The 19,311-nt window shown below is 38.6% G+C and overlaps 1 protein-coding gene across 4 annotated transcripts in view; it reads left to right on the top strand.

The window, feature by feature from the left end:
- LOC149087580 (caspase-1-like) overlaps positions 1 to 19,311 on the top strand; it is a 47,329-nt gene that overhangs the window by 1,376 nt on the left and 26,642 nt on the right. Inside the window, exons 1-5 of one of the 4 annotated variants that reach the window (XM_089231508.1) lie at positions 9,839 to 9,961; positions 11,061 to 11,128; positions 13,261 to 13,278; positions 14,401 to 14,518; positions 18,640 to 18,787. In XM_089231508.1, coding sequence (XP_089087634.1) covers positions 14,474 to 14,518; positions 18,640 to 18,787 — 193 coding nt within the window. In that variant the 5' untranslated portion in view covers positions 9,839 to 9,961; positions 11,061 to 11,128; positions 13,261 to 13,278; positions 14,401 to 14,473. Of the gene's footprint in view, positions 1 to 9,826; positions 9,962 to 11,060; positions 11,129 to 13,260; positions 13,279 to 14,400; positions 14,519 to 18,639; positions 18,788 to 19,311 lie in introns of those variants that run through there. The other 3 variants (XM_089231507.1, XM_089231505.1, XM_089231506.1) reach the window with 3 other exon arrangements.

Genomic DNA, 19,311 nt, shown 5'->3' with positions numbered 1-19,311 from the left:
TAATTTATCGTCATTCCTGTTATACTTAGCAAATGGCACCAAGGATTCCATTTTTCCCTGATAGGAATTTTTTTTAATGATAATAACTCCATTTACGGCCTTGATGTGGCCGTAAATGGAGGGGGGAAGAGAGTGCCCACCTTCTTCCCTGAAATGTGAAAAAAAAATGACTGATGTATATATACATATCCATATATGGAAGAACATAATCTATCACTTTGTTCGCCCAGAAATACCTGTTGTCTTCTCCCCCACACCCCCCCACCCCCAAAATACAGGTGAACTCCGATTTAACGCGAATCGGATAAATCAAGGCATTTTTATTCGTTAAATCGAGGAAAAATGCTACATCGGGTTGAGATCACACGGACTTCTAAAATGTCACTAAATTAGAGTTCGTTATATCGGGTCTGGTGATTCAGTATTGAACATTCCCGTGTTTTACCAACATTGGGCCGACCCGACTCTTTTATACAAATATCCCCATACGCAACGGCATGAACTTGTATTGAGCCTGGGATATCTGAACCACTCTAGAGATATCGCTAGTATATCCGGTTCGCGAAATGTGTAAAAAGACATATCCATCTATATAACACAATAAGTTCGTGGCCCGTGCATTGAAAAGACAATACACCCTATGCACAGTGTTCCACAAGTGCGAAAATAGTCCAAAAATTCATAAAAATTAAAGAAGAATTGGTATATTTGGATGAGGTTTGTGAAAAGTTCTCACGGAAGGGGGGGGGGGGTTGGTAAAGAAAAAGTTCACATTTTTGTCGATAGAAAGCGCTACATGAAAGCAAATTACTTGAAACATGAAAAATCAGAGTCCACAATAAAATGCAAGGTGTACGACCAACAGCTCATTTCTGAATTTTCCCTGTTGCTGGCGGAATCACAATAAATCTTACAAAAGATTTTTATTGTGATTTTCACATGTGGATGAAGCACTGTTGGTGAAGTTCTTTTACCTCAGCCACGAATCACCAGTTGAAACTTATTCACGAACGTTTCGGACAAAGAATAGGTTAAAGAAAGTTTCTGAAAGATTTGGTTTCTTGCAGCACCCTCTGTCGACCAAAATTTGAGCTAACTTTTTTTCCTGTACCAAAAAAAAATCCTCCTTCGTGAGAATAACTTTTTCGCAAACCACATTCGAAAATATACCAATTCTTTCAGTTTCATAATTTTTCCTTTGTATCGTATTTTCTTTCAAGTATAGTAAAATATATAATTTAATTGTAAATTTTTTTTTTTTTTTAAATGTTGACAGTACAAAGTACTGGCACAGATGCCCTCGAGGTCGAATTGATTCTGCATACCAGTGTTCATAAATTAAAAAAATATATACATACTATCATGACGGTGAATTTCATCATTGGCCCTGATAAAATTCCTTTTTTATAAAAAAAAAATGATGTATGCTTTGGGTGACTTATTTGGCTTTCTCAGACTTATTGGTTGTGACTTATTTGGTTGAGCTGCAGTTGTTGTTATGATCCTGGTTTGTGTAAATAAGAAATGTAAATACATTTATCCATATACACTGAAGAGCCAAAAAAACTGGTACACCTGCTTAATATCGTGTAGGGCCCCCGCGAGCACGCAGAAGTGCCGCAACACGACGTGGCATGGACTCGACTAATGTCTGAAGTAGTGCTGGAGGTAATTGACACCATGAATCCTGCAGGGCTGTCCATAAATCCGTAGGAGTAAGAGGGGGTGGAGATCTCTTCTGAACAGCACGTTGCAAGGCATCCCAGATATGTTCAATAATGTTCATGTCTGGGGATTTTGGTGGCCAGCGGAAGTGTCTAAAGTCAGAAGAGTGTTCCTGGAGCCACTTTGTAGCAATTCTGGACGAGTGGGGTGTCGCATTGTCCTGCTGAAATTGTCCAAGTCCGTCGGAATGCACAATGGACATGAATGGGTGCAGGTGATCAGACAGGATGCTTACGTACCTGTCAGAGTCGTATCTAGACGTATCAGGGGTCCCATATCACGCCAACTGCACACGCCCCATACCATCACAGAGCCTCCACTAGCTTGAACAGTCCCCTGTTGACATGTAGGGTCCGTGGATTCATGAGGTTGTCTCCATACCCGTACACGTCCATCAGCTCGAAGCAATTGGAACCGAAGCTCGTCAGACCAGGCAATGTGTTTCCAGTCCTCAACAGTCCAATGGTTGTCGGGCCCAGGTGAGGCGTAAAGCTTTGTGTCGTGCAATCATCAAGGGTACACGAGTGGGCCTTCGGCTCCGAAAGCCCATATCGATGACGTTTCGTTGAATGGTTCGCACGCTGACACTTTTTGATGGCCCAGCATTGAAATCTGCAGCAATTTCGTGAAATGGTCGTAGGTGAAATCCAAATTTCATCGCTACCTCGGAGATGCTATGTCCCATCTCTCGTGCGCCGACTATAACACCACGTTCAAACTCACTTAAATCTCGATAACCTGCCATTGTAGCAGCAGTAACCGATCTAACAACTATGCCAGACACTTGTTGTGTTATATAGACGTTGCCGACCGCAGCGCCGTACTCTGATTGGTTCCATATCTCTTTGTTTGCATACGCATGCCTGTACCAGTTTTTTTGGCTCTTCAGTTCATAATCGCATTTTACTCACATTAATTACAATAAAGTATATTGTTGACATGAATGCCGCTGTGGTGGTCGAGTGGTTATAGTGACGGACTCGCGATGCGAGGATCCGGGTTCGAACCCCACAGTGGTGGTCGGCTGAAGTTGGTTTTCTGTGGTTCCCAACTTCAAGGCGCAAGTGCGAGCCGATCTCCCCGTTAAAAAGTCTCGCCACAGAGAGCAACAGTCCTACAACGATGAATCATTCAATCATAACACTTCACTCATAGTTTGGGGAACAGATGGCAGCACTACACATAACAAGCATTACAGAGAAACAAAAAAAACTTCACGTCAGGTTTCACTACACGTACACGCACATTCCCGCATGTACCGATTCGTTGGGGGTTCCGAGGGGGGTGTGGGCGGGGTGCATGTGTGGTGTAGCAGTAGTAGGTAGGGCCTCCAAAAAATGGCTCGGGGATCCATGATGTTCTTAAGTCAACCACCTCGTTGGGCAATTTGCCTGTTGTGGCGTTGTATTTGTATTTGACATAGCCCTTGAGATTCTATCACTTGCTGGGGCCAGTGTGGCTGTGCCTGTTTTTTTTTCCTTAAAAAACCCAATTGAAGCCCCTTGGGCATAATTAACAAAAATACACCCACGGTTATTGTTTATTAAAAGTTATTACAAAGCGCACTACTGCTACAGGAAACAGCGGAGTTATGATGAAGGGGTTTGGTGGGTTATCACTACCCATTGGAACGCCGTATCATTGTTTTCCGTAGTTATACAAGGTGATTCAGAAAAGATGGGAAAAACTTTAAGAGGGGGTAGTACCTTAGAGGAGAAATAGTTATATTTATATTACTTATATTCTGGAAATATAAGTATTATATATTTTTATAATACTTATATTTCTCCTCAATAGATAGTACACACAAAAACAAACAATTTTGATCAAAGAATGTATGGTCTAAAATGAAATGCAAACGTACTACAGGGCGCACCATATTAAAACCGAGCAGGCCCGTCATTTGGGGGGGGGGGGGTAAGGGAAGGGGCGCTGCCCCCTCCCTGACCTTTGAAAATACACTAAAAATGGTATATATATAATTATAAATACATTGAGAGTACGTGTTCTTTGCCCCCCCCCCCCCGGAAAAAGTTGAAATGACGGCCCTGAAACCGAGGATACGAGGAAAAAACACGAGAATAACGAATACTTTAAAAAAGCAATCTAAATGAATAATTTACAATAATTGCTCAAAAGATCGACCGCCAACAGTGATGCAAGAAGAACAGCGGCGAAGGAGGGATTGGCAAACGCTCTGGAATATTTCAGGCGTATCACGAACCTCCGCAGCAACACTTAAGTCTTGCAATTAGGTCCTCTTCACAGTCAAGAGGAGTCATACACCAGACTCTTCAGCTGTCCCCACAAAAAAAAATCAAGACAAGACAGATCGGGTGATCGCGGTGGCCAAGCTACAAGACCGCCTCGCCCGATCCATCGGTTTGGAAAAGCGACTTCCAGATAGTGCCGTACCTCTCGCTCAAAATAGGCTACTACTTTACCGCATACCAACTCCGATCATATATCGCCGAATACGGCAATTTCCAACCACTGGAGTTGGGTGGGAATGAAGGCTCGGTAGGTAAAGCCCAAAATGAGCTGGAGCTCCATCGTGCTGGAACCACATACGCCGCCGGAAGGCAGTTGGAACATCCTCCAGCAAGTCTAGCAGCACCTCTTGCAGAAACGTCCGGTATTTGCCCTCGTCAAGGCGTTCCGGCAGAAGATACGGTCCTATTATGTAGTCGCCGATGATTCCTGCCCAAACACTGATAGAAGCGTCGCTGATGCGCTTGTGGATTTACAGACGCCCAGATATGCTTATTGTGGGTATTAAATGCACCGTCTTTGTGTGAAAGTGCATTCATCGGAGAAAAGAACAGTTGTTGCAAATTCTGGGCGTGCTGCACTCTGCTGTAGGAGCCAGCGGACGAAGTCTACGCGACGAGCATAATCTTCTTCATTCAATGCTCGGACTCGTTGAAAATGGTATGGGTGCAACCTCTCACCCTTCAGCACCCTCCATGTCATGGGTGCGCCATTATACCATACGTTACAACTGTTAGAACGATTGCACTCTGGAACAACTTCACAGAGCTGGCATCCTGTGATTATATTATCTGAATATTCACTGTGACGCAGATTCGCATGCGGGTTCTTCTTCTTCCCCCAGGTTACATTTGCATGCATGGTGTTCTTTTTCTCCCGATAAATCTCAACAGGAATATACCGCTTTAACGTTTGCGGAGCGGCCGTTTCGAAAAGCGCCAGTGCGTTTGCGTTTCATGTTAGACCATGCATTCTTCGATGACAATTGTTTATATTGGTGTGTGTACTGTATCACCTCTTAAAGGTTTTCCCATCTTTTCTGAATCATCCTACATACACTGGTGAAATAAATTAAGAGAATTTGCATATTTTATCGAATTTCATGAAAAGAACTGATCTGAATGTAAAACCACTGCTTCTAGACAAAAATGCAAATCTTGTACGTCAAATACGTAAGCGTACACGTGTGTGTAGGCGGAGCCAGTAGAGAAACGGGCTTTATAAGCGCGCGTAAGTTAAGACGCATTTCGCTAGCACCCCTCGGCGAATTTCTTTGTGTTATTTTGCAGCAATCGGTTAATTTCAAATTGTAACAGTAAAAATGAGTAACCACCAACGTTTAGATGATGGAATGAGGTGGCGAATTGTGGGGAGGCTAGAAGCAAGCCAATCTCAAGTCCAGATTTGTAGAGAGTTCAATTTAACGCCCAGCGTCGTGTGTAACTTATGGAAACAGTTCCAGGATACCGGATCCATCGAGAGAAAGCCTGGGCAAGGTCGTCCAAGAGCCACGACAGCCAGAGAAGATCGCCATTTGTCGATTACAGCGAGGCGTAACAGGAGTGCTACAGCTTCTCAGCTCTCTCGTGACTTGTATGCAGCCACAGGAACCCGTGTATCAAGGGTGACTGTTTCCAAAAGACTTCATGAGAGAGGGTTGTTTGCAAGAAGACCTGCTGTTTGCGTCCCGCTCACTTCTACGGACAGGAGAATCCGTTTATCATGGTGCAGAGAGCATAGAGATTGGAGTATGGATCAATGGGCAACCGTTCTCTTCACTGATGAGTCCCGGTTCAGCCTAAGAACCGATTCTCGCCGTACGTTCATATGGAGAGAACCAGGGACCCGCTACCTACCATCCAATGTCCGCCAAATCGACCATTATGGCGGAGCAGGTTTAATGGTCTGGGCAGGCATCATGTTGGATGGCCGCACACCTCTCCATGTCTTTGAAAGAGGCACTGTGACTGGTGTGAGGTATAGGGATGAGGTCTTGGAGCCCTATGTTCACCTTTTCAGGGGTGCAGTTGGCCCTGAGTTCATTTTAATGGACGATAACGCGAGGCCACATAGAGCTCTTCTGCTCGACGATTTTCTAGAGAGTGAGGATATTCGCCGGATGGTTTGGGCAGCCAGATCTCCAGACCGTAACCCTATAGAGCATGTCTGGGACGCTCTGGGGAGGGCAATTGCAACTCGCAACCCCCCTCCGGGAACCATCCAGGGAATGAAAACAGCGTTGCTGAACGAGTGGGACCAATTGCCACAGGAAATGATAAACTGCGTTATTTCAAGTATGAAATCACGCTGCGAGACCTGTATATCTGTAAGAGGAGACCATACCACGACCACCTAGATAACCTAGGTTATATAGGAGGTCGTGACCATACCCCCATTAACCCATTTTTTTGTTTATTCTGCAATCGCTGTTTCATACCTTCCGACTCCAACGAGTGTTACGCACGATCATGCGTGTGTATTACAATTATTGAATGGTTATTTGTTTTGTATGGTATGGTATCAATGTATGTACATATCAAATTTCATTAAAATCGGTACAGTAGTTCTAGAGATAATCGACCAGGTCTGCAAATTCTCTTAATTTCTTACACTAGTGTAGTTTTATTGCAATTGACTGGGGAAAAATAAATTATGTTATGTTAGCTATTTATAACTATCACTAAAATCACAGAAAAGTCGCAGCACAGCGGCGAGAAATGAAATACTTTCAGCCCTCGGTTTACGAACTTAATTCGTTCCTGAAGTCCGTTTGTAAACCGAATTGTTCGCAAACCGAAATAATTTTTCCTATAGGAATTAATGTGAAATGAATAATTAATCCGTTCTTGGGACTACGAAGATTTCTAGTGTGAATTTTTACAATAGCTCTTGTGCATAACCTAACCAAGGGTTATCATCAAATCAACACTGAAAAAAAAAACCCCGTAATTCTGAAGAGATGAAATGTAAATGGAATGAAACGATGCCAAAGTAGTCTGGTTTCGTGAATATTGTTCCGGATAATTTCTCTCACAAATCAGGAATGAGCAGAGGATGAAAAAAAATGCAGGACGTCACAGATTTATGTCCAGAACAGCTAGTTACAAGCGGAGATCTCGATGGAACGCGACCTACGAATAGAATGGGATCGACAAATAAGGTCTAGTGTTCTCGATACAATTTCAACAACTGCATAGTTCCGCAAAAGCGGCGCCACTTATAAAGCGAAAAAACTTTCTAGAAAAATCTCGATGATTCGCCTGACATCTTGTTCGGTATCATGACATTGCTAACTTATAGCTGTCACCAAACGTGGCAACTTAGCGATATTTACAGAGAATGGCGTCACCGATTATTTACGGGTGAAAGATGACATAATAAATGATAAATAATCACTGTTTACATAATTTCTGTAACAACATGAATAATGTATAATCTTAATGTCAAAGCCCTCAAAATCTCTTTGTGACTACAAAATATACTCCAATCTGAATTGATAGCTCTCTGTGTCACTCGCTGCCAATCTTTGTAAATGACAACTATGCAATGTAGGGATGATAAAATATTGTTTACAGAAGTTGCTGACGCAGAGTGAGACAGCGTTACTGACTGCTGAGTCAGGTTTTATTGCAAAACATCTTTAAAAAATTCATGTTCTCCAGATCTTCGTAAAATATAGAACGACCTGCTTATCAATTGGCTGGATAAGAGGAGCCGCATTTTGTGGTGGGAATTTTATTCCGATGAAATATAATTCTTCAAACAAATTCTGTCTGAAAAACAAATGTAATCTTAGACTTCTGAAATATTTTTCCTTATGGATTTATAGACAGTTTTGCGTGTTCGTAAACCGAGACTTGACTGTACTATTGCAAATTGCAATAATAATACAGTCAATATTGGCGCCGGTTGGCAAGAAAATTTGCCATTCCAAATTTTAATTTCTTTCGTTGCCTATAAATCATGGATCTGACTCAGTGTTTTTTTTTTTTTTCTTTTTAAAAATCAAAGTCGTCTTTAATGGGTTAAAATTACCTCTACGAAATAAAGCATTAAACAGAAAAAAAACCCATGAGATATATGTGAAATGTATATTCTTATTTATAGACGTATATAACTATGGTAATGAAATTTATGAGTTGTGAAGATGATTTTGATCGTTGATTTGAATTGAAGAATAAGAATTCTAGTTGGCTTCGTTGAAATACGTGAAAAAATGGGACGCTTTTGCAAAACAGTCGAGATCGGCAAAATTACTTGGAAATACGAGAATGACCCGAGAAATATGGGGTGCATAGTCGCCCTTGTTATTAGCGTAGGTTGGAGAGGAGAAATGGGGAAAATCGGCTTATCCCCCGTTCACCATTGGTCCGCCTTCTCTGTTCGAAAAGCCTGTGTATCCGCTTATGAGAATGGTAGTCCTGGCTTCAGCTCAGTGTTCACCAACACGCAAAAAAATTTAATTTTACCCCTCCAAATTTCGTAGAGGAGTGAAAATACTCCTTCAAATTTCAAGTATGTGTATTTCTTTAATATAGTATTTTATTCTGTTTTTTAATTTAAAAAAAATACTTCTTATTTTACAAAATTATCCCTTAAAATTTTGGAAAGGAGTGAAATTACCCTTCAAAGATTTTCTTTCGGATAACATTGCTTCAACCATTATCTCTAGGAGGTAATGCTTCAGTTCCGTGGCTTAGGAGAAGCATGAAATTTTGTTATTTTTTCATGCTATACATTAATTATGGGATGATTAACACACATAGATCACAGTCGTGATCTGAAAATGTGCCACGTCTGATTGAGTGATCTGAAAATGTGCCACGGGCCGCTTAAATGCTCTGGAATTGTGCCACTCGCCATTTAAGCGTTCTGTAAATGTGCGGCTTATATTAGTTCATTTTAACAAAATTAGGTTTGACGTAGGGGGGCCACATCAGATAATCCCGAGACCACGGGTATTTAAGCATAAATAGCTTGTTGGGCCGCGAATAATTTCTTAAATAGAATTTTTGAGTTCTTATTCAAAATAATTTGAATAGAATTTTTGAGTTCTTATCATTCAAAATAATTTGAATAGAATTTTTGAGTTCTTATCATTCAAAATAATTTGAATAGAATTTTTGAGTTCTTATCATTCAAAATAATTTGAATAGAATTTTTGAGTTCTTATCATTCAAATTATTTTGAATGATAAGAACTCAAAAATTCTATTAATTTCAATGCTATTAATAACATTGAAATTAACAGAAATTTATATCAATAACATATATAAAGGTATTTTCTTTAGAAATTTTAATTTAAAAAAAAAGAGTTTTTGATCGTAGGCGAGGGGTGGGGAATAAGGGAGGTCAAGATCCCCCCGCCCTCCACGCGCGTGCATCTCTGATCCCAATTTGAAAGTGTTATTGTTATGCAAAACAAATGTAAACTTTTGTTAGGCCCCCAATTCAGTTCGGGTACCAGGGGAAGTGCCCCAGTTGCCCCAGCCAGGGCCGAGTGTCATGGCTCCCGGGACAATTTATTTTTCTGAGGTCCTTACAAAACAAACTTTCCAAAATTTCAACCAGATCTCATTTTTGTGAGGCCCCTCTTCTCTTGGGGCCCCCGGGCCGTACCAAAGCCTCCTAGTAGTAGCCTCCTACTAGGAGGCTTTGGCCGTACCCCAGCAAAAGTTACGGCCCTGGCTTTCATTAGCAACTTTTTTTTCGGCGACAATTACCGTCCCATAATTTTCCAGAAACTTGATTTATTGTTTTTTTTTCTCGCGAGAAATATGGTCAGTTTATTTGAAGACATGAATTCAAAAACTATCTGAAAACATTTTGGTCACGACCGTACCGACCGAATCGAAAACAAAGCTTTATTTGTAATAAAAGCTAGCCGCTACTAATAAAATCTTCGTAGCTTTGTTATTAACCAACAGATCCACCGGGTGTGAGCGCAGTAACATAAGCCGTTCGCCGTAAGTTGTTTCTGGCCGGTTGTTTACATGAATGTCACGTAAGCGAAATCATAGGAATTGCTACTGGAAGTTAAGGTTGATGACAAGTGGGAGTGGTTAGATAAATGTTTTCCAAATTGGGCAAAATCGCCCCCTGGGGGCGATAGAAGCTGGAGGTGGGGGTAATAGAACAAAACGTTTGGGAAACTGGGTTTGTGCAGCGTTTCCCAAAGGGGGCAATGTCGCCCCTCGGAGGTCCGGTGGGTGCGATTGAAACTACGAGTATAACATATGATCATATGGGTTCTCTTGAGATGGGGGCGATGGGAGAGGAAAAAGTTCCTGAAGAAAAGTAGGGGGCGATGGGTTAAATGAAAATTTCAATTTGTTTAAAAACGGAATTTTTCTTTCCTCTAGCTGTATTTTGGGAACAGCTTTGGTATAAGGTACAACTTGGCGATTTTCGGCGACTTTTCTTTTCGGCTCCGAACATTCTGTCGGCGTGACGAGACATCGTCAAGGCCGTCAGACAGTATGGGCGCCGGAAAAAAACACGCTTCCGAGGTGCCACAGTTGGGGACTTTCCTGAAGGGGTCTAAACTGCATCCCACCCAAATATCACTTTCTAGCGTTCTAGCACCCCTTGTTTTATTCAATGCATGGGTGCATGTACTGGGAAGGTGCAGTGACAACACAAGCACCAGTGATGGGGCAAACTGATCTAACAGAGGCCAATATGTACTGGCATAACCATTCCATATATTTCATGATTCATATCCTCTTCTGCGGCGCAAATGGCAGCTCCATCACGATTGATGCAGTAAAGTTTCTCCTGTCATTTTTTTTCAGAAATGAAAGTGCGACGCTGCTCATTTATACTTCTTCACTCGTCTGCAGTCTGTTGGTGACTAAGTAGCTTCTGCAGGCAGGAAAAAATTTAAGCATGCGAGCTAAGATTGCCTGCACACATGCGCCAAACCCTAGCATCATTGGTTTACGCACAAAAAATTATGGTCAGATACTTTTGAACAAATCTCGTTATGTGTGGGAAAGAATTTTGAAATCTGAATGACTGATAGCTATATTATGTACGAAAATTCATTTCAATTTTTACTTTCAGTTTTGTACATTCACAAATATGGATGGAGATACAGGCGAAGATAAAACTGATGCCAAAGGTCTATTATGGTATATGACAATTTTTTTTCATCACTTTTTCAAACTCATTCTCATACTATTGTAATGCTATTTCATACAAAATTTTTGTTGAAATTAATGAATACTTCATTCCTTGTTAATTGTTAGCTTAAAAAAAAACTGATATTGTCAGGTACAGGGGCCTTAAGTGCAAGAAAGAACTGATAGGGAAAAAAAAGACTCCGGGGGAGTGAATTCTAATTAGGGGCCCGGAGATAGAGAAAAAGAGGATACGTAGGGGATGCTTCTGGGGACGAGTGCCTGAGGGTTTTCTTACAATTATTATATATGTGTGCTCGAGATAGGGAATGTTTTTTTGTACTCAGCTTGTCAAAAGAATAATTAAATATTGTTGGTGTTTACAATTATGAGTGGAATTACTTTAGATCAGGGAGGTGTTTGTAGTTAATCCAGGATGGAGTTCATAGATATCTAAACTTTTGAACTCTTCATGTGGGGGAAAAAAGCCTGTTGGGAAGGTTTCACTCCCTCGAGGTACATCTATGCACATACATAGAACCTTGAGCGACTTAATGATCTCCCGTATTATGTGAATGGGACAGGTCATGAGACAAAACAATGAAACTTTTATTTGTAAGGATCTGTTCTTTGCTAGGTGTACTTATTTACTGCTACCCTAGACCCAAGTATGCATGAAGTGCAAATCCAGGAAGGGGAGGGGGAGATGATTGGAGTAATTTGTATGCCTACAAGCTAAATAACATGGGGGAAGGGATTGCTCTGTCCTGTAGAATATGGGCCCTATTATATGTTATTCTATTTCATCAGTAGAAGATCTCTCCAAGTTTTATACCAAGGTTAAACATGTGCACTGATGACAGCTGCTTTGAGAGGTTTTTCACTGCATGCTGACAGTGATAGTCTCGCATTTGAAAAACTCTCGCCACAGAGAGAGAGCATGGTGCGACCTTCAACACATACTTACATTAAAGTTAAGGCATTTGTCATTTTCACACCGAAATATGGAAGACAGATGGCAGCATCAGTGTAACACAAATCAAGCAGCACATTCCTGCATGCACCAATTCGTTTAAAATTTCCATGAGGAATGTTTATAAGGTGCATGTACAGTTGAGTTACAGTATGTGCTGACTGACACATGTACATGCCACAACATAGGTTCAGTGCAAGCTTGTTTGCTGCTGAATTCAAGTTAGTGATGTATGTTAAACGCTATGCACCAACTACTACTACTACTACTACTACAAAACTGCACATGCACCTCATCTATATTCCTCAACAGAATTTCTAATGAATGGATGCGGGTGTGGTAGCCCAGGTCAATAAGATACTCACAAAAAGTACAAAAGGATATTTAGAGAGAAGTGTAGCGAGTTCAATACCTGGTTCGTCGTTGTCAGAAACTTTTCTGATACAGGGGTACAACAGAAACTCAGATATGACCACAGAAAAAGATTGCTACAGCAGGGAGTCCCATATCGAGGAAGGGGTTAGCACACCAAATTGCCAGTGAGTATTATACAGTATTAAAAGTGAGTATTATACAGTATTTAAAAAAATACGTTCGGAATCTGCAATAAATTGTAGGTCCAATTAGCCTACTGGAATTTGCATGTATTATGAGAGAGAGAGAGAGAAAGAATGCGTAACATGAAGTTTGTTTCCTTGAAATGCTTGTTATGTGTTTCTTGTCACGTGCTGCCATCTGTTTTCCAAATTCAAAAGCAGATAACTTGGCTGGTTATTTTTTATTTGCCATGTAAGAACTGAGTGGAATCTAAGGCCTCCCACATGATTTCGAGCAGCAGGTGATTTTAATAACACCTCAAATGTTACTAAACACTCGGCGAGAGACTGAATATCATTTGGACATCTGTAAAGCCTCTAATGGTGCTCACAGTGGAAAGTAAACTTGAGAGTTGTCCGCTTCAGTGCAACTTAAATCTATAGCCAATCACAGGTGGTTCTCTCGATACCGACTATTACTTTTGGATACCTCTAGCTCTTACTCCCTGTATAATTTCATCTAACTTACAACCATATCAAGAAGCTTCTGTATGAAAATGAGATATTTTTAACGTCTGCATATTTCATTTTCATTGGATACTTTTGTAACTAAATGTGTTTTATTATCTTTTCAGCGATTATTCCTGAAGTAGGTAATGATAATACTTTTTTTTTGCATGCATTGTAGCTGTTCAGATAAATAAATAAAAATGCATGGTTACATCATTATGTGATGACCAGTATTGAATGTTGCATGAATCTTTTTGTTTTTCTTTTTTGTTGCTATATTCTGTTTCACTGTATTGATGAGGGATACATTTGAGCTAAATGACCTCGCAGTTGATATAGAAATTTTTTCTCAGTCGATTATACATCAAGAAAGAATCTTTTCTTGCTATCATGCTGAGGAAAACTCGGAAAGAGAAGTTTGCTGTCTTTGTCGGAAATTGCTCTAAAAATAATGTTACCTATTCACCATGAGAGATGCAACCCTATTTTCCTTATTTTGTGCACAGCAGCATGACAAGCTGAGTAGAAACTTTGCAGCCTCCCTTAAATTCAGCAAACAGCCTGCAGGTGGTGATAGGAGAGGTAGAGAGAGTTATTGTTCTTCATCAAAGGCCCAGAGTGACAGTAATTCTGATGTTTGACATAAAAGTATGGCTGTGATATGTTAGTGAGTGCATCTCCATATGCTCCAAACATTCGTTAATTCAGTCCGAAAATGTAAAAAAAAGTTTGTTTGCTGAACCATTCAAAAGCTGAGTTGACTTGTTAGAGTCAAAATATCACTGTATCGTTATGGAGAAATTAATAATTTTATTCAATATCATTGTATTTCACTTTCACTGTATATATTTATACCAGGCCTGGACAAATTGCCAAAAAGATCTAGGCTCCAGAACAATTTTTACCTGAAGAAAAAGGTCTAAAGTAATGCTTCTTTTAATTTTTTAGGGTATAGTGACCCTCCTTTCATGTATCTGATATGTTGAAATAAATTTCAAACATTTTGTGCTGCTCTCAGCCTGCAATTTAGTTGCTACACAAAGAAAATTTTAGTCACTATGGCGACTGGGCATCCAGCCCCGATTTATACATATTTTCAAATATTTCTCCCCTCCTTTTGATTAAACTCTTTGAATAGGTAGCATGATGGTATTATTTTTGCATGATTTTTTACAAAGCATATGTTTCCAAACTTTTCATTTAAGTGTAATTTTCAGCAGATTATTTTCGTTATATTCTTTCTCCCTTGTCTCTGGTGTTTTCAGGAAGAAAAAAACAGTTCCTCCTACAGTTCCCCAAGTGATAGTTCCGTATGCCATTGACAGTCCGGAGTATTATATGAGCAATAAACATCGAGGAAAATGTGTTATTATTAATCAGAAGGTGAATATGCTTTTTCTTGTAATGTCATTGATTAATCATTTGATCATCTATGTATGCTAGCCCACTTATAATGGAGTTGGATATATGAAGCATCAGCTACAAAAAACATTTCCATCCCAGTGAACCTGCAATACCAAAATAATGTTAAAAATATCATTCATAACAGGGGTTTGTCGAGCCGAAGTTCGGGAACATTTTTTTCAGACACTTCACAAAATTCTGAATCTGAAAAACAGACCCATCACAAGTCTGGATCTGTAAAATGGACTCCTCACAAAATTACGGATCTGAAAAACGTACCCTTCACAAAATGCAAATTAATGAGACCATAAATTTGGCATTTAATTTCTTTATCAATTAGTTTAATTATTTCGCTTCCCACAAAATTAATGATCCTTTTAAAAAAATGAAAATCTTCACAAAAACAGGACCTTACAAAAAAGATCTCACAGACCCATGATCACAAATGGAATTATTTTTATAGGATTAAATTCTATGAAATCAGGAGTTCTCTTAGAGAAACGAGGTTTGAATGTGAAGTACTAAATATAATATTTTAAAGAAGGCTAAGATGTATTTTGTCAGCAGCATCTATAGCTAGATGGGGATAGCTTTAGATAGTCTGGTTCTTTTCATGCCATTAACTTCTCGAAAAAAGATGATAGACACAACCACAGTTTAGTTTATGTCAGCATTTTTCAGTCTTTGTAAACCAGCTACTGTGGTGGTTGAGTGGTCATAGTGACAGATTCTCATTGTGAGAACCCGGGTTTGAACCCCAACCATCACCATGGAGGTTGGCTGAAGTTGATTTTCTGTGGTTGCCAATTTTGAGGCATGAATTTGAGCTTATCTCTCCATTAAAAAGTCTCACCACAGAAAGCAACAGACTCACAATGATACAATAATTCAATCATTACACTTCACTCATATTCAGAAAAATTTATGGCAGATGGCAGCACTACACATAACAAACATTATACAGAAACACAAACATGCACATTCCAAAATGTACTGATTCGTTAGAAGTTCCACTGAGGAATGTGGACGAGGTGCACGTATGGTTTAGTAGTCTTTACAGAGCTCCCACTTGTCCTACTTTCCTACCTTTTGGTAAAATGTCCTTCTTTTGTCATACTTTTTACTTTTTTTTTTATTAAATCCTATCAACAAAAATTGTAATTGATTTTAATTGAGGAGGGAATTGATATATTGCCAAATAATACAAATGTAGTAGATTGTAGTTAATGATTCTGCCAAAGCAAAAATTGTATCGTTTTTCAGATTATTTAGGGAGAGGGAGAGAGAGTGTATGTAGACCATTTGGTTTATTAATTTTTCTTTTGCTTAGTTTGAAGGTTCAACAAGTAGAGTTGTCATTAAAAAGTTCTGTTTGGATGGAAAAAAATAATTTCGTATTTACTACTTTCTTGGACAGTAACATTCATCATTCAAAATTATGGTGCTCATTTTGTGTATAGGTGAAACAACAGTTTGCATTACAAAGCAGTTGGATACATAGGTCTATTCTAGGTTTTGTGACTCTGATGCTATCCGGTAGCATTCAATCGTCTTGTGCATTTTTAAGGCATGAAGAGGCATAAACAATATTTACAGTGCTTAACAAAAAGCTAGAAATGAAAGGGCTTTGCTTGTCAAAAACGATTACACTGGCATTGAACAGTAAAATGTGAACAAATCCCTTTAAAAAAGGATGGACAACACAGTAAAACTATTTGGGTCACCTTGACTTATGTACATCGGACCTTGTGATTTACACATTTTGCACTGTACTTTTGAAAGTGGTCTCGGATGATCATCATTCTAAAAAACCTACATGTCTTCATAAGTTGCTGTGCATTGTCAAAGAGAGTTGACAGACTGGACTGTAGAACACTCCAAAAAAGAATGTAATTTATATTACGATGAGAGACAGAAAAGAATTATATAGTGGATCCCTTAGTTTTAACGTTCCCACTTAAAAAGTTTTTCCGCTAAGTATGACTTATTTTCGTGGCCCAACTTTTACTAATACTCATTCAGACTTCCCATTAAAGGCATTCCTCTTACGTTTTTTCATGACGGTTTTTATTTAAAATAAAAAAAAACCATTATAAGCAGGATTGACTGTGATTAAATTTTTGTCTGACTGAGGATCACCTGTACTATCTTTCCTGACCACTTCTATTCTACTGATCATAGGTTGAGAATTTAGTTTCAAGTGGATTTTTCTCATTAAACTGGAGTATCTCATGTACTCCAGTTAAAATGAATAGAAAAATGTATTTTTTTGGACTTTCTGTTAACACTAGAAAGACAGACGAGGTCTGTGTGATCCTGCATGCCCCTTCTACTCCCAAGGAAGAATAAATCAAAAGCCTAAAAATTTCTAGATTTTTCCTGCATTGTCATGCTCTTATTATACACCAAAGCTTTTTTGATTACCTTTCTTAGCAACAGCGATACAAATGGATATACCTAGAAGGACAGAATGGGGTTCTACTGACCCTCCCATATATTTTGGAACACATTCACTGAGTAAAACTACCAACATTGTTACAATTGGTGCTTGTATGGTCAGAATTCTTCTGATAGTCTCTTTGTGCATCTGATATGGTGTAATCCCTATTTGTGGGATTTTTTTTTACCTTCATTCTTATCTGTGGGTGTCGGTCAGCAGGTGTCTCAGCTTTTGTCATCAAGTATTTTTGTCATTTTCTCCGATATTCTGCAAAGTAGAAATTTCCACATGCTTATGATTGCTGTAAAAATGGCAAAAAGACTCAGATTCATCAAAGAGAAAACTTTTCAGAAGTTGGCAAAGATTGGGTGAGAAAAACCAGAAGCAGTGGTGGTTATGATGAGAATTCAGAGGAGAATGAAAACTACCCCAGACAAAACTTTTGTGAAGTAAGCAGCAGTATTGATGATGGATGTGTGAATCAGAATGAAATCATGTGTCCAACAATGCCCCAGCTGATGCAAAATGAAATGTTATCAGATACAATAAACACAAATCACATTGAAGCCACAAATGAAAACCTTTTCTTACACCCAAACGTCAACTTGATGTCATAAATATCCAAGATTTCAGTAATATCTTGTCTATCGGTAGTGAAAAAACTACTGCAGATGAAAGTGTATGAAATATCGTTTGACCTTCCTTGGTGATAGGGCATTGAGGATTCCAAAATATTTTGTGAGAAACTCATTGCTTATATAGATGCTGATTTCTCATCACTGGAATTATATTATTTTTTCCAAACTGAAATTGAAAAGCTTGGTTTAAATCCTTCATAAATACCACCGTCAGGTGCTTCCAACTGCGAGAAAAATAAAGCAAGATCACACTCGTGGATCCTATTCAAAATTTATTTTCAGTACATTTAATTATCATATACTATTTTTTTCTCTATTTAGCCAGTAGAGGGCACTAACTTTTTTGATTAAAGTAAAAATCTCAAAAAATCTGCACTAAAGTCAAAGTTTCATGAAATGAGAAAAATTAAAGTCGGAAAGTTTGTGTAACAAATTAATAGTTTTGAATGTAATAATAATAATAAAGAAAATAAGTTGAAATTGCCAAAAAGTATAGAATTTCTGAAGCTCAGGTGTCAAACATTAAGAAAAATTTGAATGAAACTGAAGAAGATTTGCAAAAAAATGAAAGCTCAATCATAAAATTGGAAGCATGATCAGAACAGAAAATCTAATTTTGACAGTATTGACTAATTTGTATTGTTATGTTTTCGTACTGAAAGAGCCAGAAAAACGTATTAATCAATGTTGCCTTGATTAGACAAAAAGCAGAGGAAATTGCTAAATTTTGAAAACTGTGAACATTTTTCTGCTTTGAAAGGATGGTTACACACATGGCAGTAAAGACTCAATTTGATGTTTAATGCATTGTAAACTATATAAGACATTTTACAAACTATACTAAAGTGTGAAATGGTATTTGAATTGTTCTCTGTATAATCAAATACCCTGCTTAATCAGATATTATGTACTGAAACCATTGATATTTGTTTCAGTGGGGTCAACTGTACTCGCTCAATCATTTATATAAATGTAACTTTTGATGGTATATTTCAACTTTTATAAATATTTTATTCATACAGGATTTTGAACCTCATACATGCTTGAAAGAAAGAAAAGGTACCGATAAAGATGCATCTTCACTCTACAGTTGCTTCAGAGAGCTGGATTTTGATGTTGAGTTGCAACAAAATCTCAAAGGATATCAAATACAGTCATGGCTAGAAAATAGTTAGTTTCAAAGTATTTCATTGCCGTATAATCTCAGATAACTGTAAACTGTTTTGTCTTCTGGTCTCACAATATCCACAAATGCAAGATTCATGCTGAATAATGCTAATTCACATAAAAGTTTTAAATTTTAAATTCTCAGAAACTGTAAAAATACATTATCTCATGCAATTAATATTTATTATAGAGAAATATCAATATTTCTCATATTGTAAGATTTTAAACTCAATTTGTGATAATTTGGTTGAAAATTTAATGTAAAACTTCAATTTAATAATTTTAAGTTCAAATGCAGTAGTAACCTGATTGTCTGAGCTTTGACTGAGTTTCGGATTATCAGAGTGGCTTTTCATGAACTGATTTGCAGAACTACAGATATAGCATGGGATTCTATGGGGGGGGGGGGGCTTGGTGTTGGCCAAGGAGCAAGAGGGGTTTTTTTGAGAGGTGGGAAAAAAATAAGACAATTATTAAGTTTATGAGACTCTAGATCAGACAAACATCTTAAACCTGCTGTTTGTGAG

The sequence above is a fragment of the Pholcus phalangioides genome, unplaced genomic scaffold (genome assembly GCF_987345545.1).
Source record: "Pholcus phalangioides strain wild (caught in Gottingen) unplaced genomic scaffold, Ppha-v1.0 ptg000004l_1, whole genome shotgun sequence".
Taxonomy (NCBI): domain Eukaryota; kingdom Metazoa; phylum Arthropoda; class Arachnida; order Araneae; family Pholcidae; genus Pholcus; species Pholcus phalangioides.
Note: the sequence above shows the minus strand (reverse complement) of the source record. Positions and strands in the feature narration are given on the sequence as shown.